The 23,213-nt window shown below is 43.0% G+C and overlaps 1 protein-coding gene across 3 annotated transcripts; it reads left to right on the top strand.

Moving 5' to 3' along the window:
* The first annotated feature begins 826 nt into the window (after positions 1–826).
* On the top strand, positions 827–22,969 carry CLTA (clathrin light chain A). 3 transcript variants are annotated; one of them, XM_063081967.1, is made up of 6 exons: positions 827–1,162; positions 9,190–9,227; positions 10,465–10,582; positions 15,538–15,649; positions 21,535–21,570; positions 22,519–22,969. In XM_063081967.1, exons 1-6 carry the CDS (start codon positions 946–948, stop codon positions 22,688–22,690), a joined length of 693 nt encoding a protein of 230 aa, XP_062938037.1. In that variant the 5' UTR covers positions 827–945; the 3' UTR covers positions 22,691–22,969. The 3 variants fall into 3 exon arrangements, with proteins under 3 accessions (XP_062938037.1, XP_062938039.1, XP_062938038.1); XM_063081969.1 differs by lacking the exon at positions 21,535–21,570 and adding an exon at positions 20,239–20,292; XM_063081968.1 differs by lacking the exon at positions 21,535–21,570.
* Positions 22,970–23,213: the final 244 nt, after the last annotated feature.

The raw sequence follows: 23,213 nt of genomic DNA, 5'->3' as shown, positions 1-23,213 counted from the left end.
AAAATAATTGATTATACATATTTGTGGGGAAGAGCTGAATATCAATATCTATGTACAATATGTGATGATCAAATCAGGATTAATTAGTATGTTCATCACTACAAAACGTAATCATTTGTGACCCTTTCCCTATCTCGCTAACCTCCCTCCCCTTTTCCCACCTCTAGTAACCACAGTTCTGTTCCCTCCTTTTCAAAGTTCAACGTATTAGTGTGATTGTTGTATCTTTTTTCTTTTTATAAAAATACAGGGGAAACAAATTGCACTTGACTTGAATCAATTACATTTAAGTCAGTCGGCTCAAAGGGAGCAAATAATCCAGGCTGGGTGAATGCGTTAAGAAATATTTTACTTTTTTTTTTTTTTATGAAGCCAGTACATACACATCAAGGGATTCAGTCTTCAATCATCGCGGGAGGGAGGCAGTGCAGGATTCTTGTCCCCGTTTTATAAATAAGTAAACTAAGGTTCAGAAAGCTTGAGCACTTACAGAAGAGTCTGTAATGGACCAATCATCGCCGCCCTAACTCTCATCTGGTGCACCATTAGAATGCCCTCAGAGGTGGCGGTCCCTGGTCAGTCCAGCTGCCCAAGGTGGGCGGGTAAGGTTGCTATCAGTCAGGCGGCACTTCCACCTCCCGGGACCGCGCGCCTCTCCTCCCGCGTAGCCCGAGTCACGAGTTGTCTTCGGGGCCCCGCCCCTCCGCTTGCTGATTGGGTAGCTCCTGAGCCACTTCTGTCCTCTGATTGGTTGTTACCTTTTCGGCTCTCCAACATCTCCTAGACCAACCGGATATAGGGGCAGGGCTTCCGCTTCACTCTCTTCCTCCTCCCGCTTGTCCTCCGGCTGCAGTCGCCACTAAAGCGGTCGCTGCCGGGCGCGGTATCTGTCGGTTGGTTGGTTTGTCTCTCAGCGTTGGTGTAGGTGCCGTTGAATTGCCCTCCATGGCTGAACTAGATCCGTTCGGCACCCCCGCCGGCGTCTCCGGCGGCCCCGCGCTGGGGAACGGGGTAGCCGGCGCCGGCGAAGAAGACCCGGCCGCGGCCTTCTTGGCGCAGCAGGAGAGCGAGATTGCGGGCATTGAGAACGACGAGGCCTTCGCCATCCTGGACGGCGGCACCCCCGGGCCCCAGCCGCATGGCGAGCCGCCGGGGGGTCCAGGTGAGAGTGCGGGCGCGTTTGGGGCGGGAGGATTTCTTTGGAAACTCGGCCCAGAGTGGGTGCGAGAGCTTCTGTGTGACTCGTGTTCCTTGTGAACCAGGAGATTAGGGAAGAGCGCAGAGAGGAAACGGGACCCCGGCCCAGTTATGCAGCACCCTAGGCTCGGGAAGCCTGCTCCGTCTTAAGAGTGCTTGAGTGCTGCTGGGCGCGGGCGGAGCGAGAAAGCAAACAGGGTGACAGTCAAGCTCAGGAGCCCGACCAAGCCCGTTCAGTTCAGCAACTTTTCATTAAGGACTTGCTGTACCTTAAGCCTGGTGTCTGAAGCAGCCGTACTGGCGCAATTTGGCCAGACTTATAGACAAGTCTGAACCCAGCACAGAACCAGTCATTAGGAAAGGAGGACAGAAAAAATAGTAGTTTTTGAGACACCCAAACAATCAAAAATGGCAATGCAACTTAGTATTTAAGCACGTAAGGTGTACAGAGAGTTGTGTGTATGGAGAGGAAAGGAGTGAGTAGGGAACTCAATCAAGGGTGGTCTAGCCTTGGAGAAAGAGCCTCTTGCGGCCAAGAGGCAGAGGAGTTAGCCGTTGTTGAGAGTATTACAGCTAGGACTTCTGAAGATCTTTCTTTGGGAAAAGCTTTGACAAGCAGCATTACCTAAGCCGACTGGACCAGTCAAGGAAGGAAGAAGAGGTGAACAGAGTGCAGTGTGGACTTTTTCCCAGCCAAACTCAAGCAAAAAGAAGAGTGTAGGATGACAATTTGACTGGACGTGTGTGATGCTTAGGATTGTAGTGTGGAAGGAAAGGATGAGTGAAAAAGACTTGGAAGTCTGAAATCTAGCTAGAAGAAATGAGACATGGCTTTTCATTTACTTAAATTCCAACTAAACGACAGTAGAGCAATTGGGGCAAATAGGAATGTCTATAGTACCCTAAACTCAAACCTTAAAGGGTCAGGCAGATAACATAAATGAGAGAAGCAGGCGGGGCATGAGAAAATAAGGGGTGTTGGAGACTGAGGCTCTGGTACACTATAGTAGTGCTCATTGTAAAGGCATTCAGACTCAGAAATCTCAATTTACTATGCCAGCCATGCACAACCTTTTGGAGGGGGTGGGAGGCTGCAAATTTTCAGCCTCTTGAATTTTTGTACTACACCGTGCTGTCTCCTAAGCAAGTCAGTCCCCCAATAAGAACTTACATGAGAATATGTAATTTGCCTGAATATGCAATTTACAGCAAGTAGGTTGGACTGAACTGGTCTGTGACTGGGAGACAAAGTTGGCTTGGCCCTTAAGTTATTAGGGGATATTTCATCGGGTGGTCTTTAACATTTGCCTGAGAATTAAAAATTTTCTTTTGAGATCTTTAGTTTACCTCCCTCATTTAATAGACGAGAAAACTGAATCCAAGAGAGAAGTGACTTGCTGAAGAAAAAAGGGCAAGTTAATAGTTGAGCTCCAAGTCTCCCCACCCTTACTTAGACTGTACCACATTCTGTTGCATTTGGTTAAGTAGGAGTGTGGTGGGATAACAGAAAAGCAGTTTGTAGGTGTCCTAGGTAGGACAGAGTTGGGAGAAGCTGAATCCGTAGTTTGAAGACTGTCCTGATTCAACGACAGAGTTACTCTGGCTCATGTTGTATTCCCGTTACAAGATGGTGGCTGGCACATAGTAGATGCTCACATCCTTGACAAAGAATGGGCAAAAATATTAGGCCCAAGAGTCCTATATAGAACCAGCAGATCTTGGTGATGGGCAGTTTGGGAAGGTAAAAGGGAGAGAAAAGAGTTGGCTACTCGAGTGCTTTGTGCATTGAGCCTTCAGCAAAAGGAAGGAAAGGGATGATTGCTGACTTAGTTCCTAGGAAGGACTTTCTTAGTGAACTAAGCATTTAGTGACTTAAAGCCAGATCCCTGACAGTGTAAATTGAAGTTGGTAATAGTGTGGTGGTCAGCACTTCCTTTGGAGATTAGAGAACTAGTTGGACACTTTTTCTCTTTCTTTTTGTCTTTTTTGTTTGTTTGTTTGTTTGAGATGCTCTAGCCATTAAGATTCTGTGCTCTCTTATTCTGCTTGGGTGTGAGTTTAACTTTGTGGTCTTAGGCAATTTATATACCTACCACTACTGCCTGACCTCAGTTTTCTCCTCTAACAGGTGCGTCTTATATACCACATAGAATTTTTAGGATTACATTAAAGATTATCTGTAAAGTGTTTACTGGTAGTTATAAGGCCTATAGGCTTTGGGGTATAATGAGGAAGTTGAAAGATTCCAGGTGGGAGCTCTGTTTCTGATGTGTTGTTATAGGCAGTTGGCTGTAACAGATTGAGGAGAGAGGAAAACATCTAAACTCGCCCCAGCCTTGGGGAATACTCCCATGCAGGATGGGCACAAGCAAAAACCCAGAGAGGTTAGGGCTGAGCCTTGAATGGCTCCCTCAGTTGTTAGGAGATTCACAAAAGAGACATAAATTTAGAGGCTGGAGGTAACCAGCTGGGTGAAGTGGCTTGGGGGATGCTGAGGAAGAAGTGGTCAGAAAGGAGGCAACACAAGTTGAGCTGTTTAAAAGTCCTTGATCATGAGGGCTGTGGGGGAAGGAGAACAGGAGAGCCGATTAAGGAGCTACAAAGAGTACAGCAATGAGGCACTATTTATGACAAGTCCTTTCTTGGAGGAGAAAAAAGAAGAGAGGTGAGTTAAAGAGAAGATTTCTGGAGGTAAGTAATTTTATTGGTAGTAGTGGTGAGGAAAAGTTTAGAGAAATCTCAGGCATGATGTTTAATTATACTGTATATTTACTGTGTGCCAGATACTTCATATACTTTCAGATCCATGCAGTAACTCTGCAAGCTAAGTGGTAGTGTCATATTCCAGATGAGAACTAATCACCGTGGGAGTTAAGCGATGTTCCTAAGGTAGCCATACATAATAAATGACTTGATTGGCATTCTAAACATAGGTCTGCTTGACTTCAAATGTTTGGGGAACTCGGGAAGTTGAAGGTGCATTTGGAAAACAGAGTCTTCCACCTTTGGAAATTCACTCTGGCCCTTGTTTCTGTCTGGGGTTCTTGAGATGTTTCTGTCTGAAGTTCTTGAGATGCTCTAGAAAGTCTCCTTTTGGAGCATTGGGTTGCTTAGCTTAGTTATCCTAATAAGTCAAGGCCCTAGGTGTCCTTACTGCACATTTCTGTAGCAATAGATTGTCCTTTGACTTGGGCCAGTTGTTGATTCATGTAAGAATGTCAGTACAGTAGATCAGTAACTAACAAAGAGCTCAAAACAAATGCCAGTTGGTCTGGATGAGTCTTTAGACCTAAAGGACAGGCAGCATGTGATTTACAAGGAGGTACGGGATGAGGATTGCTTCTAGTGTTGTATATGGAGTAGTGGTCAGAGTTTCTTATTAGTAACGGTCCTGGGCTGGAATATATTAACTGGACACAGCTGGTATGTTAGCTGTAATATATTAACCATAATGTAGACCTGGCCAGAGGAGTCATTGTAGGCTCTTAAGATTTAAAACTATCTCACTCTTTTATATCTTACACAAATAAATTCCAGATAAATTATAGAGGGACATTTAAAAAAGAACCAGAAGAAAGTTGAGTATTTATCTCTTACAATAGCAGAGGCCTTCAGCATAGAAGCAGATGCAGAAATTATAAAGGAAAAATTGATAGTGTTTATCTATAAGTTGAGTAGTTCTAGATGTTAAATACCATAAACCAAATTAAAAAATGGAAAGTATTTGCAATGTAAGAAGACTGTAAATATGCAGGGAATACTTACAGATCAGAAGATAGCAGAAAAACAAGCAAAACTGGCAATTCAGTAAAGAAGAAAATCAAGTGTCAGATATATAATCACCTCACGGGAAATAAGATCAGCATAACAAAGTCACCATGAGTTTTTTTTTTCCTTTATCAAATTAGCAAAAATTAAAAACAGTAAAGCACAGTAGTATCTGTGAAGGTTTGAGAAATGGGGCACTCACGTGCTGCTGGTAATAATATGAGGGCATATGAAGAAATAAAATCTTTTCATGAACTTTTTGAAGTACCCACATGTAAACTGATAGACTTTAAAAAATATGTATCCTGTAACCCAGCAATTCTTCACCAATAATTTTATTACAAAGAAACAATTGAATATGCCCCCCAAATACTTTTTTTTATGGCAGCTGGCCAGTACAGGTATCAAACCCTGGACCATGGTGTTATCAACACTACGCTCTAACCAACTGAGCTAACTAGCCAGCCCTTCCCCCAGATGCTTTTATTAGTTTTTTGGTAAACTTTATATTTCTAAAACTTGATAGAATGGTTGAAAAGTTATATGAGTAGATAGCACACAAATAGCTTCAAGTGGTAAAAGGCTACTGACAAAATAAAAACTCTCTAAGACACTCATTTTTGTACCATCATAAAGTATAGGATTAAAACAATTAGGGAAATTAAGTTAAAAGTGTGAGAAATATGGCAAAATAATCAAGATATGATAGTTCCCCCCTCCATCCGTGGTTTTAGTTACCTGCTGTCAACCACAGTCCAAAAACATTTAGTGAAAAATTTAGAAATAATCAGTTCATAAGTTTTAAGTTACACTCTATTATGAGTGGCTTGGTGAAATCTCCTGCAGTCCTGCCTGGGATGTGAATCATCCGTGCTGTATACACTACCCAGCCATTAGTCACTTAGTAGCTGTCTTGGTTATCAGGTCGACTGTTGTGGTGTTGCAGTGCTTGTGCTCAAGTAACCCTTATATTACTTAAAAATGTCCCCAAAGCACAAGAGTTCTGTGCCTAGTTTATAAGTTAAACTTTATCATAGGTATACATGTATAGGAAAAAAAACATAGTATATGTGGGGTTCATTACTATCTGAAGTTTCAGGCATCCACTAGGGTTCCTGAAATATATTCCACAAGTGTAAGAATAAACTAGCAACTAAAACAGATCAAAGCTGAGGAGGTTAGATCCTGTGGTTTGTGAGATGATCTTTCCTCTGACAGCCCGCCTTGCACGGGTATAGCACCACTTTAGGCTGATTATCTCATAATACATGCACTTAATGTTTTTCTTTATTATTTTAAATATAAAAAATAAATTTAAAAGAGAAAATATTGTCATTAATGATCTGCCCTTTCAAGAACCACCCATTCATCTCTCAAGGAACCCTATATATATTCTAAGGTCATTTGTGAAGTGCAGATACATATACGTTTGTCGTGAGGACTAAAACTTATTTAAAGTGTTTAACACTGTACCCAGACCACTGGAAGCAGTAAGTGGTAGATGTTTTCATACTAAAAAAGTTGAAAATTTAATGGTATGTGTGAGTGGATTACTAGAAAGCATATGTTGGAGAGGTCTAGTTTATCTAATACAGCTTATATATTAGATAAACTAAAAGACTAGAAACCAGTGAGCTGACTGATAATTACATGGCATTTTCTTCTGTCTTCATTTTTCTTTTTTGAAGAAACAGTGAATGTTTTGTTATCAGGGAGAGCATGGTAGGGAAATGATCCATAAAAGTTTTCAATATTCCCAAAGCCAAAGAGAGGGGAATAGAGAGAAACAAGACCAAGAATGGATAAAATATTAGGGTTGATTTGGAAATAGGTGATTCAAGTTGGATTTAATTAGTTACAAACCAAGAAAGCCAGAGGGGTGGTTTGTATAATCTTTGCCTGTTAGAAGGAAAACTGAGAACACACTGCCCCAGGCCACTAGGGAAGTGGTAGTGTTTCCATATACACTTGGTCCTCTGTATCTGTGGGTTCCACATCTGTAGATTCAACCAACTGCTGATGAGAAATATTCAGGAAAAAAATGGTTAGTTGTGTCTGTACTGAATATGTACTGACTTTTTCCCTTGTCATTATTTCCTAAACAATACAGTATAACAACTATTTATATAGCATTTACATTGTATTAGATATTGAAAGTAATCTAGAGATGATTTAAAATATATGGGAGGATGTGTGTACGTTATTGTCAAGTACAGTGCCACTTTATATAAGGGACTTGAGCATCTGTGGATTTTGGCATCTGAGGGGGCTCTTGGAACCAATCCCCCATACATACCAAGAGATTACTGTACACCCTCTGAAGGCCTTTTACTTGTGGCCCACATTAAATACTTTGCATTCCTTTTATTACCTGGGTTTCTTGTATCTTTTAGGTTCATCTCTTCTCTCGTCTTACCTCTCCCACCCCATGCAATAAGATAGTCTATTGAAGTGTCATTGAAAACATTTGGATGGAATAATAGAGGTCCTACACAGTAGGTAGTAAATGTGGTCAACCGACAGATGATAGAATAGGTAGGCAGAAGCTACATTTTTATGATGGCCACACTGAGGCCTTCAAGATAAGGCAGAGCAGCTACTCCAGAGAGACAGTGTGCAGCCCTATACAGACTGCATCTTAGTGAGGGCAATTGGGTCAGGGTTTGAAAACTCATGCTCATCAGGACCAATCAGGACTCTGAATTAGTGAGACAACAGAATGAGTTTTTTTAAAAAAAGTCAGTGGGGCTTTTGCAAATTGCCAAGAGTGTGCTCCACCTAAAAGGCTGCCCTCAGTGCCAGAAAATTATTGCCAGTTCAGGAATGCAAGCCCAGTATCGCCAAATCTTTTATCTGCCTGCTTCCCCCTCACACCCCCCCCCAAAATAAAGAAACACCTGGAAATCCTGAATTTTTTTTTTTGAAATTTTATCAGTACTGTGTGTTTTAAATAAAATATGTTTGGCTGTGGACCACCATTTTGTACTGAATGGGTAGAAGTTCTGTCTTACTTAGAAAGACATTTTTCATATTTTTCAGATGGACTTTCTCATTTAGCTCGTGAATAGTTGTGCCAAAAAAAGACTGGATTGTACATCATATGTAGAGTTTTCATAACTTACATTCTTTATTGGGGGGTGGGGGGTGGACAGCTGGCCGGTACAGGGATCCAAACCTGCGCTCTAACCAACTGAGCTGACTGGCCAGCCCTATAATTTACATTCTTGAAATCATTGATTTAATTTGGCATGCTCAAATCTTAACTGTTTTGGACTAATTCCAAGTGGACTGGAGGAATTAAGAAGTATCAACTGTAGATCCTTAGGTGCCAAGCCTACTCCAGCCACAGGATGGAGAGTCCTGACTCCCAGGAAAACACCTTGGAGTGAAAATGAAGCTGCCAGTCTCTGTTCACTGTGGATGATTCCAGGACACACTTTAACTTTGCCTTCTCCAGAGTTTTCATAGAGAAACATCGTTGCTCTATGAGACATTTCTGCCAGGCTTCCATTTGTCATTTCTTTAAGCCAGAAAACAGAATCGCAAAAGCTTTTGGACTTGGGAGTTTGGGGGGCAGATGTGTCTACATTTTGGTGAAGCTATTTGTCATTTGTGTATAAGCACTTCTTGGTTTTATTAAGTATAAAGTTACTATATCTAGTACCTACCACAGAGATAGCATTTAGTAGCTCACAGTACCTGCAGCATACAATACGATATTTCACTGTATAACCCTTTGGCCAGTGTATTAGTCCATTTCTGTTACTTATAACAAGACACTCGGAACTGGGTGACTTATAAAGAAAAATGAAATTTATTGCTTACAGTTTCTGAGGTTGGGAAGTCCAAGGTCCATCTAGTTGTGGCGACAGTGACCCAGGGGTCTCACATTGCAAGATGGTGGAAGCAGAGGTAGCAGAGAGAGCAGGAGAGAGAGACAGACTCTCTTCGTAAAGCCCTCATAACCACGCCCGTGACCATCATTTTTAATCCATTCACTATAGCACGGTGCTACAATCGAATCACCTCTTCAAGTCTCCACCTTTCAATTACAATAATAGTATTTCCCACCCTCTTAACAGTCACAGCAGGGGCTAAGTTTCTAATACATAAAACTTGGGGGACACAATTCAAGTTCCAGTGAGTTTGGGGGACATAAATCAATCTACTACAGCCAGCATTTGACCAGCCCTGATTGACAGACCGAAATCTTATGTCTTGCAGATGCTGTTGATGGAGTGATGAATGGCGAATACTACCAGGTACAGAGTACTCTGATTATGTTGAACAGTAGTGGTCAAGAGTCTTCTTTTCCTGTGATTTGAATTGACTGACCTAGAAAGAGACCCCAGTCCCTTGACTTTCCTGGATGTATTAGTAGCTGGTATGTTACCTACCAAAGTAGAAGAACTTAAAGAGAGGTGGCATTGATAGACCACTCTTACAATGTTATTGACCTGGCCCTAGCATTATCACCTTTATTCTGAAGAAATAACCCTTTATGATGACAATGGCTAATTTAAACACTGCGCTGTGCTCTGTGTCCAGCACTGTAAGAAGTTGGTTATGGGGCCGGCCCGTGGCTCACTCGGTAGAGTGTGGTGCTGATAACACCAAGGCCACGGGTTCGGATCCTATATAGGGATGGCCGGTTTGCTCACTGGCTGAGCGTGGTGCTGACAACACCAAGCCAAGGGTTGAGATCCCCTCACCGGTCATCTTTTAAAAAAAAAAAAAAAAGAAGAAGAAGTTGGTTATGAACACTTTAAATAATTCTCTTTCCATCTTTGCTTATGGTCTAATTAGGTTAACCTGGTAATATTCTCCAGTTCAGCAGGTGGAATAATTCTCTAAAGATTAACATCTATTTGAGTCAAATGTGTTTATTAGCTCCTAAATTTTACCCCCTATATAAAGCAGACACACACCCCGCACCCCACCCCCACACCCTCCATGACTTGTATTTGCTTGCGTTTTTATCCTTCTTCCCCTGGTGTGACTGTAGTAACTATACATTTTCTTTTGGACTGTACTAGAATTCACTATATTTTGGTTAGGTGGTATTAAGTGACCTTTTTCCTGTATGGTATAATAGCATTTAGAAGTTTTAGGTTCTAGGCCTTGCTTTGCTGTGTACTTACCTTTGTTACTTTGAAAATGTCACATAATCTGTGTCAAGTGAGGAAACAAACAGATAACACTGTTTCCTAATACGTCCATTAACTACCTCACCCAACTTTCCTATCTCCTACTGGTCCCGTTGATTAAGAGGTAGGATAACAACTATTCTGCCTCCCTCATGGGATTGTAAAGATTAAATGCAGTAATGTTGAAAGCTCCCTATCAACGTTATAAGGTTGTGTTGTTGCTTTCAAGGTAATCCTTTAATATTTTACAGCAGCCACCAGTGCTGTATGTAAACAGAGGTTCTAACTTGGATGAAACATTTCCGGAAGGAGTTTGTGGTACTGATAGAGCACAATTGTGTTTTGTGTTAAGGAGAGTAATGGTCCAACAGACAGTTATGCAGCTATTTCACAAGTGGATCGATTGCAGTCAGAGCCCGAAAGTATCCGTAAATGGAGAGAAGAGCAGAGGGAGCGGTTGGAAGCCCTTGGTAAGGAATCCCTTTCTATCTCTGGGTGTCTGTTTTCAGTGGAGTAGTTGACCTGGACTACTTATATTCCTTTTTAACTTGAATTAGCCATGGTGTTCTTGTCGGGTCTTAAGGAAGATATCTTTCATAACTTGAAGGTCACAAGACCACCCACATGGAGATGCTTAATCACAGGCCATTGCGTGAGGAGTAGGGTGGCCCAGAGAGCCACTGAGCGCACTCCCTCCTCTCACAGGAAGAACAGAGTGGTGCTGTGGAAAGAGCCCTGGACTTCAAGTGAAAGACTGGGTTCAAGACCCAGCCTTAACTTACCATCTGTGGGCAGTTGGTTGCTCAAACCTTTCAGAATCTGTGTCATCATCTGTGAAGGAAAATCAGTGTTACTGACCTCAAGGGTAGTCTGAGGGGTGTTTATGAGAGTGCTTTGTAAACTGGAAGGTATCAAAAAGTTCGTGGAAAGATTTGTACTATCTTTTAATTCTATTTTTCCATGAACTTTTTGAAGTTCCCTCATATATCCATGTGAATTTAAGGTAACGCTTATGAGGAAAAGTGAGGTATGTTAGGGAACATCTATAATTTGTTTTTCTTACATTAATATCCTTGTAAGGTAAGTTTTTACATTTTTATGGGTGAGGAAAGTGGGAATCAAAGTGGGGATCATAGGTATAATAAGTATTTGAATCACAGCTAAGAAGCAGTAGAATCAGAATTTCATCTTAAGTCTGTCTTGCTTCAAAGCCCACACACATCCTCTTCAGCCTCATTGCTTTCTTTTTTTTTTTTTTTTTTTTTTTTGTCTTTTACGTGACCGGTACTCAGCCAGTGAGTGCACTGGCCATTCCTATATAGGATCTGAACCTGCGGCGGGAGTGTCGCTGCACTCCCAGTGCTGCATTCTCCCGAGTGCGCCAGCGGCTCGGCCCTAGCCTCATTGCTTTCTAAATGCATTTAATGCACACGACCGTCCAGCCAGTCTTGCCAAGCCCAAGAGCAGCTCCAGCCAGCCTAGCCTTTGGTAAAGAGATGTGTACGCGGAGTGTCATCTTTTGATTGAAAATCAGGAGAGACTTGGAGGGTTGGAGAAGTATGGCCGAGTGTGAAGAGATAATCCATGGTACATTCTTTTCTCAACTTTTTATTAAAATTTCAAACACAGAACAGTTGAAAGAAGAGGAAAATAAACATGTGTGCACCCCCTAGATTCAATAACTAATATTTTGCCATATTGGGATATCTTTCATAAATGAGGCATGTATGCATGTGTGTCTTTTATACATACACACACAATTTTTTTTGGCCGATCTGCTTTAAAATATACACATCACATAATGTCTAAATATTGCATTATACATCCTGTAGAAATAATGACAATAATGTAACCACAGTGTTAGCAGTATTATTCCATGTTGAGAACCACTGAACTAGTGAAAACATAACTCCTTATTTTTCAGATGGGGTAACTGACACCCAGAAATAGGAAGAGACTTGACCCAGATAACACAGCCAATTAGTGCTAAATCTTTTATCTCTTTAGTCCAATTTATGTGGCTTTCAGAGCAAAGTGCATACTTAATATTTTAACCTTTATAGCACTATCCAGTAGTGATTTCTTTGATGATGGAAATATTCTGTATCTACACTGTTCAGTATGGTAGCCACTAGCCACATGTGGCTGTTAAATACTTGAAATGTGGCTAGTGTTATCTCAGAAACTGAATTTTAAATTGTCTTTAATTTTAATAAATGTAAATTATTAATTAATAGTTACTTAAGCCTCATGTGGCTAGTAGCTATTGTATTGGTTAGTTGTAGGTTTAGGAATATGAAAATAGGGCTTAATGGTGCTAGCAGCCTTGGTCCTTGCCTTCTTTGTGCATCTGTCTCTTTTGAGAAGTCTTAGTGGCAAGTTACTTAGTGGAGTAACTTCATTTTACAGAACCCAGCTTTATCTTTTCTCTTTCCCCAAAGTTTAGCAAAGTTGTCTTCTCCATGGGAGAGTGTACACTTTGGTGTCGGGGAAGAAAATCATTTTCTTTTTCAATTATCAAATTGGGTACTTTGGGACCATGAAGTGGTGTTTTCTTGAGTTTCCTTCTTGAGGGAAGACAAACATTTGGCCTTGCATTTCAATTTAATTGAATTCAGTTCTATGAACAAGGTGTTTCTTCAGTTTCACCTTTTTCCTTGCAAGAACTGTGACAAGATGCTAAAAATAGAAGTAGCATCAGTGGTTTTCAGCTTAGCTGCTGGCTACATTCTCAAATAAGAATAATTATATTATTAATGAGGAATAATAATGAGGGTGGCCAGAGAAGAAGGCACCTGTCAGTGTGCCTTGCTCTCTAAGGGAATTCTTCATCCTTTTCTTCCTCTCCTCCCTTCCACACTTGGATTGTATTCAGGCTTGGATCTTTGTCCCACCAGGCTAAGCATTGAAGAATTCTAAATTCTTTTTTTTTTTTTTTTTTCCCCCCCCCCCCCAAGAATTCTAAATTCTTATTGCCATTGGCACTTCCTAAATCTGCAAAAGCCAGAAGATGATTTAAATATACTGTTTTATGCAGTAACTACAATCTGTACAGATGATCACAATTTTTATTTAAATTAAGTTTTCAGAGATAAATTTCTGTGATATTTTGGTCCTGATATATAATGATCATTATATATGGTCATTATAGATGATCATGAGAATACATTGAAAGAAAATATTCTCTAATCAAAAAGTAATTTTTTGGAAGTATATTGCTAGGGCTTAGGGTTCACAAACCTTCAAGCCCGTTGTACAGACTGGGTCACAGACCCCTCACATACCAGGCTGGGTCACCAGACCCCTCACACACAGGTCCACACTAGGTAATTGGGAAAGATCCCAGGAACCACTGGCTGATGACATGAGCTCAGTCCTCAGCAGCAGCAGCAGCTTACAGCAGATCCAGCGGCAGCAGTGGTGGCAGCCTTTAAGGGCATCCTGAGGGCACTGGCAACAACAGCTTGCAGCAACAGCCTCCAGCAGCAGTAGCAGCCTCCCCGTGACTCCCCAGGGTGGGGGGGCATCGTGGATCAGAGACACTCGTCCTTTATACTTAAGTAATAACCCAGGACACCTGGGTGCTCATGCGCATCTACATCAGACAATAGCCAAGGAACAACTGGGTGCACATGCGTATTTACATCAAATGCTTGGCAAGATTCTGAACGTCTGAAGGGCCCTGACCATTTTCCTATATTTTCCCAACAGGAAGTACTTTCATCACTAAGTTAGATAACAAGGTGAAAATTTTTTTAAAATCTGAAACTTTGGGGGAGTTTCTAGCTGCTATTAGGCTATTGTAGCTACAGACACAGCCTTCTGCAGGTTGTTACTGCAAGACATTTCTTGTAAAAGTCCTAAAAATGCCCAAGAATGCTTCATTTCTTCTCTTGAAGTAGTTACTTGATACCACCACTGCTTTACACTCTTCTTCTTGAAGACACTAATTACAGGTTGGGCTCTGGCTCTGCACTTTTAAAACTCAGTCTGCTCACTGTTGACTACCTTCTAGTCACATCCTGTGATAATTCTTAGGCTTGCTTCCCTTTCTTTACCTCCCTTTAGAGGCAGCATAATGAAGTAAAGTGTGAGACCTAGCTTAGAGTCTTGGCCCTACTACTTACCGTGACCTTTATGAAGATCACTCAGACTTTCTGAGCTTTAGTTTTTCTCACTGCTCAAAATAGGATTAGTGTTTACCTTCTTGGGCTTGTTGTAAAGATTAAATGGGATGTTTATAGAACATCTGCCAGAGAGGACACCCTTAAGAACATATTTAAGTTTAATTTCAAGTGTTAGCTGCACCAGTAGCTATGACCTGTATTTTTTATCTCTTGCTCTCTACTAACTCAGCTCTTCAGCTCATTGTCTTAGGGAAAACCATATTTAGTCCTAAGAAACGGATGTTTGAGAATCCAATCTGGCAAACCTGGTAGGTGTCATTTCTAGAACCTTTTGATTAGTTGTGTGATCCCACACCCCTACCCTCTGCAGTTCTCTCCATTGAAGTTTCTTTGGTAGTTCTGTCCCGGCTCTGCTGCACACTCATTCTGCAGTCTAAGTAGGAATAGATGTTTTGTGGACTTCTCCAACTTGAACATTCTATATTCCATATTCTTTGTTTTCTGAATCATCTCTGCTCTGGTAATTTTCCTTATAGCTCCCTCCTTCATAGGAGTGCTTCTGCCATATTTGGTTAAGAGAGTGCCACCTTATGTTTTCCAAAACCATTAATTGTGAAACTTGAGATATGGATTGTAGAATGTGAGAAGAGTTAAAGTTTATCTAATATGAATACACCATCCTGAACTAATATTGGTAGCATTATTATTTTTATTTATTTAGGAATATTTTATGTTTTCAAAATATTTAGGAATTGTTTATGTAGAAAAACAGAGGCAGTGGGATTATCTATTAAGTTCTAAAAGTACCCATGAATTGAATCACTCATATCCCACACTTAAAAAAAACAAAACAAAATCTTAAATCACATTGTTGTTAAGCTTTCTTACAGTAAGAAATATATTGGCAGCATTATTAAGAATCATCTGTAATTGCTTTTTCCCCAGTTGGTGCCCCAAAAGCCTTTTTTTCCTATTAAAAATTAATATTTCCATACTCTCCCCCTCCCCCTGCCAAAAGCAAGACAAAACAAAACTAGTGACCCACTAAGGTGTCAGTGAACTGGGATAAGATATGGTGAAAGACCAGTAATAGGATCGCTGAGATTGAGAGTTGGTTTTGCAAACGGGGAAAATGGAATTTTGTCTTTCCCCTTTCTGGCTATTCTCCCCAGACACACACACATGCACATGTACCCACACCCACTGTGAATTCAACGAGTCCAAAATAAACTGATGAAACAGACTTAAATTTGTACTTTGCCTCATTTGTACTGTCCTTTCCCCTCCTCCCTTCAAAGATGCCAATTCTCGGAAGCAAGAAGCAGCATGGAAAGAAAAAGCAATAAAGGAACTAGAAGAGTGGTACGCAAGACAGGATGAGCAGCTACAGAAAACAAAAGCAAATAACAGGTCAGTCCATGGCAGTTCTAGCACTTGTTGTTCAAGACTGAATCAAATGCATTTTCTAGCATCCAATCTAGGTTCTTGGCTGCTGCCTCCTTTAGTGTGAAATGTCTTTGCAGGTTTTCAAGAAAGTGCTTGAAACACAGAGGTTGCAAGTCTCTTGGGTCTTGTGAGCATACTTCAGCCTGTCCTGTAGCCATCCCAATTGTAGTGAGTGTACCTCTTTAACTTAAGAGTTTGGTTAACATGCATCACTTGTAATGGTGTGATTCAGCAAAAGGAAAGGTTATTTCATGAATTACGTCCACATGTAAAAATGGAATCGTGAAGTGAAAGGTCAATTTCATGAATATTCCAGATCTCATTACTTTGGAGATGATTATAGATGGGTCATGTTGCGTCCTCTAAATACAACCCTACCCTCTGAAAGCCACTTCACGAAGGGGTCCATTAGCAGGGAAATGTGCTTTGTAATCAGGTGGCCACGTGTGTTCTCTGGGTACTTACCAGTGCTAAGAAAATCTTGAATTGCCTTCTTAAAATGTCCTTTTCAGATTATATTTTGCTCACTTACTGAAGGTTAAGTAATTATGAGGAGAAAACGCATTCATTCGAGTATCACTACTAACTAGCAGCTGTGGTCTTTAATGCTCTACACTTAAAGTCCTGCCTGCAAGTAGCTTAGAGAAGCATATGCAGTGTTGCTTCCCTCATGGTAGACAGAGTGGCTTTCTTCCCTCTGTTGGGTTCAGAGCCCCGTTTTCCCTAAATAGCATTCCACTCACTTCCCTTTAATAACAAACAAACAAACAAAAACAGGCCAGACCGGGCCTGGGGATATTTTTAATGTTCAGGATAGAGACTTAGGTTCCTGTGCTCAGAGGCAGGAAATGGGTTGGATTAAGTCCCCTTGTTGCTGGCAACTCTATTATACAAAAATCTGCTGGGAAAGAGGGAGCTAACTGGTTTGCCAGCCAGCCAGTGCCATTGTGGTACAACCTTGACAGAACAGATAGTCTCCTTCTATCAGACAGCAGCCCTCAGCTCCTTGTCACCCTTTGGTCATCATTGGTTCTATCAGCTGCCCCTCACATGCCAGGCTTGAGCCTCTGTCCTGGCCACCTTTCTCTGGAGGATGCACTGCTGAGGAGTGCCTGTCAGGTCCATTTGAGGTTCAGTGACAAGTGTGGTGGGGACTACTCTCTGGTCTGGGTATTGAGTTGCCAGTGGTAATGGTTGCCATCAGCTCCATGGGGCTTCTGTTGAGCTTGTGTCAGTGTGAAATGCTGACAGGTCCAGGCTACTGTGTCCTGTGCTCACTCAGAATAATTTTCCCCCAGATGCAAGTTCAAATCTATAAAGAAAGAAGACCAGGTGCTGTGTGCAAGCACTGAGCAAGGCCCCATGACATTCCCCAGCAAGCTGCTTGGCACTTGAGTCTGCTCTGAAGTACTTGGCAGATCTGTGCTGACCCTTCCTCTGCAGAGCCCCTGATGCTTCGGCAACTTGACACAGATTTTCAAGCTTAAATAATGAATATGTTGGGAACAGACTTCCTGTTGCAGATTTTTTTTCAAGCCAGTTTTGCTGAGCTTCTGTAAAGAAAGGATACCTAACTCTATGCAGAATCAATTTTCCTTCGAGAGAGTAATCACACCTGTTTTTAGAAGCTGAGTCTTAAAGGTTTAGCTCCCCCAGGCATCAAGTTAGGGCTTTGGTACCTTTCTTTACTTGGAATTATAGAATGTTGGGCTGACTGGTCTCATAGGTAAACCTCCCCAGTTCCAGAGAGAAGGGGCTTCCCCACCACTCACTGAGAATGTAGAGCTGTTTAGAAACCAGGTGACTTGCCTTGTGGAAACCTTGCAGTACAGGGCTGACCCTTAGTGCAAAAAGTTAGTGGCACACTGACCGTTTTCACCAGGGTCTAAGACAGAAGGGATGTTTTTATACTTTATTCTGATGGTTCTTCAGTGAGTGGAGGTAGGAGCCATTTCAGAGTCACTTTGAGGAACTTCCTCCAGTGATATACACCCTCCCCTGGAGATTTTGATATTGCTGACTCCTCCTCCTCCCCCAGTCATGTTTGACTCTAAACTTTAGAGTCTAAAGGAATAGGTCCCACTTACATATATGTAAAGTGACTCATCTGCCTCGTTGTCTGTCTATAGGTAAATAGTGAATATTTTTAGGAAAGAAAATGGGGCATTCATTTCAAGCAAGTGTTGTTCTCCCTTGGTGACTCCTGCAGCAGCTGGATGTTAAGGGGACCACAAAGATAAGACAGAAGAGAAGTTCGAAAGAGGGGACTCGGGGATAGAAGGGGCTTCCAGTTCATTGTGAGTGTAACATCAGGCCTCCTGCCCTCCAGATGCCCTCACCCCTGTCAGTCACCAAAGCATTAAGAACACACCCGTGCCAGGCACTGTGCTAAGTGGTGGGCGCACAACACGCAAGTCTGTTGTCAATCCCCAGACTGCATCTTCCTCCTTTTAATCCAAGTCAGGACCTAAATGTCACTGCATAAGAGCCATGAATTATTAACTGACAGCCTGTGGAAAAGAATTCCCTTTTCATAGAAGCCAGGCACTGTTCTGACTGGCTCCTGCCATTGGCTGAGTTTACTCATCAGAAACAACCCCAGAATGTGTTCCTTCCCAAACCATAATAGAAGCATTTCCCACTATTACAGGTAGCTTTTGTGCTGAGACTTTTCAGCTTTCTCAAGACTTTAAAAAGGTTTGGAGAATCCATGATTATCAGTGATGGCAAACACTTTTTCCTTGCCCACATTGGGGCTATTTGTGGAGTAGAGTTCAGCACTATATTTAGGCCACCGGAGCTTGTCCTGTGGTTAGGCATTTCTCCTCCTCCTCCTCTCCCAGGTGTCCCCAAGCCCCTCCCTGCCTTGGCTGACGATTGCTGCTTTCAGCTCCCCCTTCTTCTGTAGGGTGAAGAACAGACAGGTGGAGGGCCGCTTGTGTTTTGGTTGTGTGTGGTTTCTGTGTTCTGCCCAACCTTGACAGGGTCTGTGCTTGTCATTGACAGCTCTTTAGTCTTGGGGATAACTGCGAGGAGCAAAAGCCTGATGTTCCTGCTCTTGTTATTTTCCTGATGCCTTGGCAGGAGTCATTAAACCTTTATTCTCCTCTAGTAAAAGCAGACTGAGTTGAAATTCATTAGGTTCAGCCCTTTGTGTCAACTAAAAGGATTATGGGGTTACAAGCTGGCCTGTTGTGCCTTTCCCTCCCACTTATTCTGCCCACAAACAAGTCTCTGTTTTCCTGCTGAGTCACTTGGAGTTATAATTGGACTGCTCTTTTTGCTTTCTTTAAATTTCCTCCTGTGTATAAACCAAAATGGGAAAGAAGGAAGGGTTATGTTTGAATTTAAAAAAATAGACTGAAGTTAAAATTACTAGAATTGCCCTTCAAATAAATATGTGCGCTTAGGTTAATGACCATGCATGATTATCCTTAAAAAATGTCCTTCCACTCGCCTACCCCAAACTGACCTGACAAAGGACAGGATAAGACTCCCTGAGGGAGTTTCCCTGCTCAGCCACGGTGGACAAGGCTGGGCTGTCTGGGCCCATGGACTCAGCCTGGGCAACAGAGTCAAAGCCAGACTGTCCCATGTAACTTTCTCCACCCAGTAAGCCCCTCTCCTTCTTGTCCCAGATCCCTGCTGTGTTGATCCACTCCCCCAGCTCAGTGACAGCTAAGAAGAGATAAAGTTCTGGATTCTGGGCTGTACCTTGTCAAAGCCAGTTAAGTCTGGGGTAGACATATTCAGAAACTACACCAGCTTCTTGAGCAGACAGCCTTATTCCAGGACACAGAAGCCAGAGCCAGAACTAGGACCCTAGTCCAGCATTCCTTCCACCAGACCACTTGCTTCCAGCTGCTTTTTTCTGTGAGGTAGGGATTTTGAAATGACCATATATGTACCCAGGTTACTGAAAACTTATCCCACCCAGCCAGTGTGGGGAAGTGATAATTGGATAATCAAGATAAAACTGGCTTTGGGACCTAGTGCGTCTGATGTCTGGCACGTTTATGCTCAGTGACATTTACTGAGGCTATCAGGAAGGTGACATGGCTTCCTGAGCAGACACCAGCCAGGAAGAAGCATTGATATGCAGGACTTAGAGCAGGCTGCGTTGGTTGTGAGTTCTGAAGGCTGCCACTGTGGTGTAACTGAACAAGTTGCTTCCTCTCTAAGCCTCAGTTAACCTCATCTGTAAAGTGGGGGTGAGAACACTGTCATAGGTTGTTACAGTTGAGGACTGAATCGACACAATGTATGTGAAAGGGCTTGGGTGCCTAATAAGTGCTCATGTTGCTGGGGTGAGCCAAAGGAATGAAGTCAGCAGTGCTCGCTCTCGTGGAGAGCCCTGTGCGGAAGGCCAGTGGGAACCCTCGGCCTGCTGTGATCTCCAGCGCTGGAAGCCTCATGGGGGTCAGGATGGAGCCTTAGGAGCAGCTCCCCAGAGCATAGTCACGCCTCTACTGTGGATTTTAGATGTTTCTGCTTCTCAATATTCTCTCTTTTTTCCTGCCTGCTTGCCCGCCTTTGGACCTCTTGCTGTCTAGGGTGGCAGATGAAGCTTTCTACAAACAACCCTTCGCTGACGTGATTGGTTATGTGTATGTTGCAAAATTAATTCCTTTTCTTGTTTTGATTCTTTCTTTTTGTTTAGAGTAATGCTCCTTTTATGTCACAAGTTGCTTTGCTTTTTAAATTATTTCAAATTGGCACTGTAGGGGCTGCCTGAGAGTTGGTTAGCTGGGGTATGATCCATTGATGATCTTGCAGAATTACAACTCCCTACACCCTCTGAGTGCCATTTTTTATATTTGCGATTTTGGAGGGAAGAAAGCTGACTCCCTTCTAAAATATGAGCCATTTGCGATCTTGTCTGGGAAGAGCTTGGGACTTGGGTAGAACTCTGACCTCCTGCTGTTGCTGTCACCACTGCTGCTGCCAGTGCCCTATTGCCTGCCTGCCCCAGGTGGGAAGGAGAAGGCTCCCAGGAGGGTAGGAGCCAGTGAGCAGCAGCACCTTGCATTGCCAGCATCAAAGCTGTGGGGGCACCTTTTTCTGTACCTGGTTCCTTCAAAGAATGTGGGGACAGTTGGCTCTCCCTCAGGCAGAAGAGCCCAGAACAGAGGGGGTTGTCTCCAATGGGTGTCCATAATTGTTTCCTTATGCTCTTACATATCAGAAATTACTAGTGGCCAGCTTCTGATGCCACCCCAGCACATAGAGGGCCCCAGCTTTGAGGTCAAGATAGCCAAAGCTGTCTGATACAGGCCATTTCATCTGTCCCACCCCCCAAAAAACTTCATCTTCTGGAAATGTCTTTGTTTTTGCTTTTTAAAGCATTCCTGTTACCAAAACAGTACTGCTAAAAACTTAGAAAGAGTTGTCACTGTTCCCTCATTAAAAATTAGGGCCAGCTCTTTATATGCGGGAGATGAGGGTGGAATGGGGAGGAAAGGAGCCTGTGGAAGGTGGGTGATAGGCGGAGGGCTGTAAAGCCTCTTAAAGTCTGTGACCTTGAGATGTTTATCCCGTCAGAAGACAGAACTGGGTTTCCTGGGCCTCCAGATGCATTTGCAGTGAGACTCGTGAAATGCTGGACTTACAGGTGGTGTTTGACTTTATTTTTGCACATTCTCTCTGGAGTAGAAATGGAGACTGGAGAGGTTGAGTCTGGTTTTGCTGGGCAGCAGGGTGGCCCAAGCAAAAGCCAGCTGCACGTTCCCAAGCGTAGATAGAGTGGCAAGGGCATGTCTAGCTTACTGACCATCTGCATTGAGCTCATTCTCATTTTCTATATCTGACCTAAAGTTTCTCTCCTTGTTTCTTTTCTTTTCACCTTTAAGCACAAACATAAACCATCCTTGCTACAGCCTAGAACAGTTAAGTAAACCTTTCTCACTGCCCCTGTGTGTGCCATGAAGTCGCAGTGTTTATTAGTGGCTCTGGGCTTCAGCAGTGTTTCCCACGGCCATCCCTGTGATAGTGCCACCCTTCCGTCCCCACAGACCAGTCATCTCCATTGCTTTTGCTTTGCCCGTGATGCTTGTTGGAGTAGATGAATATAGTGTGTCTTCTGCCTCCTACCACTGTCCTTTCAGGCTGTAGCTCCCACCTGTTAGTTCCTAGCTGGGGGTGGGCTGACCCTGATGTGGAAGCAGAGCAACATCCTGCCAAAAAGCAACCAATGTTGGCTCTCCTGCCAGCGTGTGCCCCGAGTGGCCCCAAGACACCTGGCTGGAGAGAAACTGGCAAACTTTTGGCTGATCTGGAGAATGTTCTAACAAACCCTTTTCCAGAATGGCTTTAGTCTCTAGTGCCTGCTAGCATGGGAGCTTTGTCTTGAATTCCGTTTGATCTGCCCTGTTTCTCTCCAGCCTCAGGAATAAAACTAGAGGCTATTGTGCAATGACCTGTGGGCTTTTTAGAAGTCTCTAAATTTCCTTGAAACTTGGTTCAGCCCTGCATAAACTACTCTTCAAGTTCTTGACCAGCCTGCTGCTTTGCTCGTTACTAGAAGCAGTGTGTAGCTGTCCAAGGACTTGCTTTTTAATGCTCCATGTGAGCACAGATAGCCAGACAGACAGACAGAGTGAGCCCTGAACCAAACACCTGTATTCCACCATTTTACTCAGCAGTCTGGACACCCTGTGTCTTGGAAAGCTGGCCACATGTCTGCCCCTGCGTCTGACCTGGGCCAGGGGCTGTTACTCTTGGGAAAACCAGGATGCCATTAAGTCAGGGATGAAGAGGCATTCGCTTCTGTAGCAAGGCAGGTGGCTCAAAAAAAGGTTCTACATTAAACCAACATATTTTGTTGTTGCTTCCAGGGCAGCAGAAGAAGCCTTTGTAAGTGACATTGACGAGTCATCCCCAGGCACTGAGTGGGAGCGGGTGGCCCGGCTGTGTGACTTTAACCCCAAGTCCAGCAAGCAGGCCAAAGACGTCTCCCGCATGCGCTCAGTCCTCATCTCCCTCAAGCAGGCCCCCCTGGTGCACTGAAGAGCCACCCCGTGGAACACTACATCTGCAATATTTTAATCCTACTCAGTGAAGCTGTTCACAGTAATTGGATTAATTATGTTCAGTTCTTTTGGACCAAACCTTTTGTCTTTAGAGTTGATCATTGTTTGTGATTGCATGTTTCCTTCAACTGTGTTCTCCCTGGCATTCAGACAGGAGGGGGGAGGACGAGGAGCAAGGGAGGAAAGCCTCCCAACAGTAGCCTCAACTCGTGCTTTCGTGCATCATTCTGAGAATAAATTTCTGTTTCAAACCATACACGTGAAGCTTCTTATTGACCTCATGATGTGCTGCAGTTTGAAGTGAGGCTTGAAGGGATGAGGAATTTCCTTTTATTGTTGCTAGGGCTGAGGTGGCACAGCCATTGAGCACCCACCCATGCCTTGAACCAAAAAAGGCTCCAAGTTTCTATTTTCTGTGGTAGGATTCTATGGAAATTTTCATTTGGAAAGGGAGTTCCATGGCTAAAAGTTAGCCTCTCATTGCCTACCCGAGACATAGC

Source organism: Cynocephalus volans, chromosome 17 (assembly GCF_027409185.1).
Source record: "Cynocephalus volans isolate mCynVol1 chromosome 17, mCynVol1.pri, whole genome shotgun sequence".
Lineage (NCBI taxonomy): Eukaryota > Metazoa > Chordata > Mammalia > Dermoptera > Cynocephalidae > Cynocephalus > Cynocephalus volans.
The sequence above is the reverse complement of the archived record's forward strand: the minus strand, read 5'-3'. Positions and strand labels throughout refer to the sequence as shown.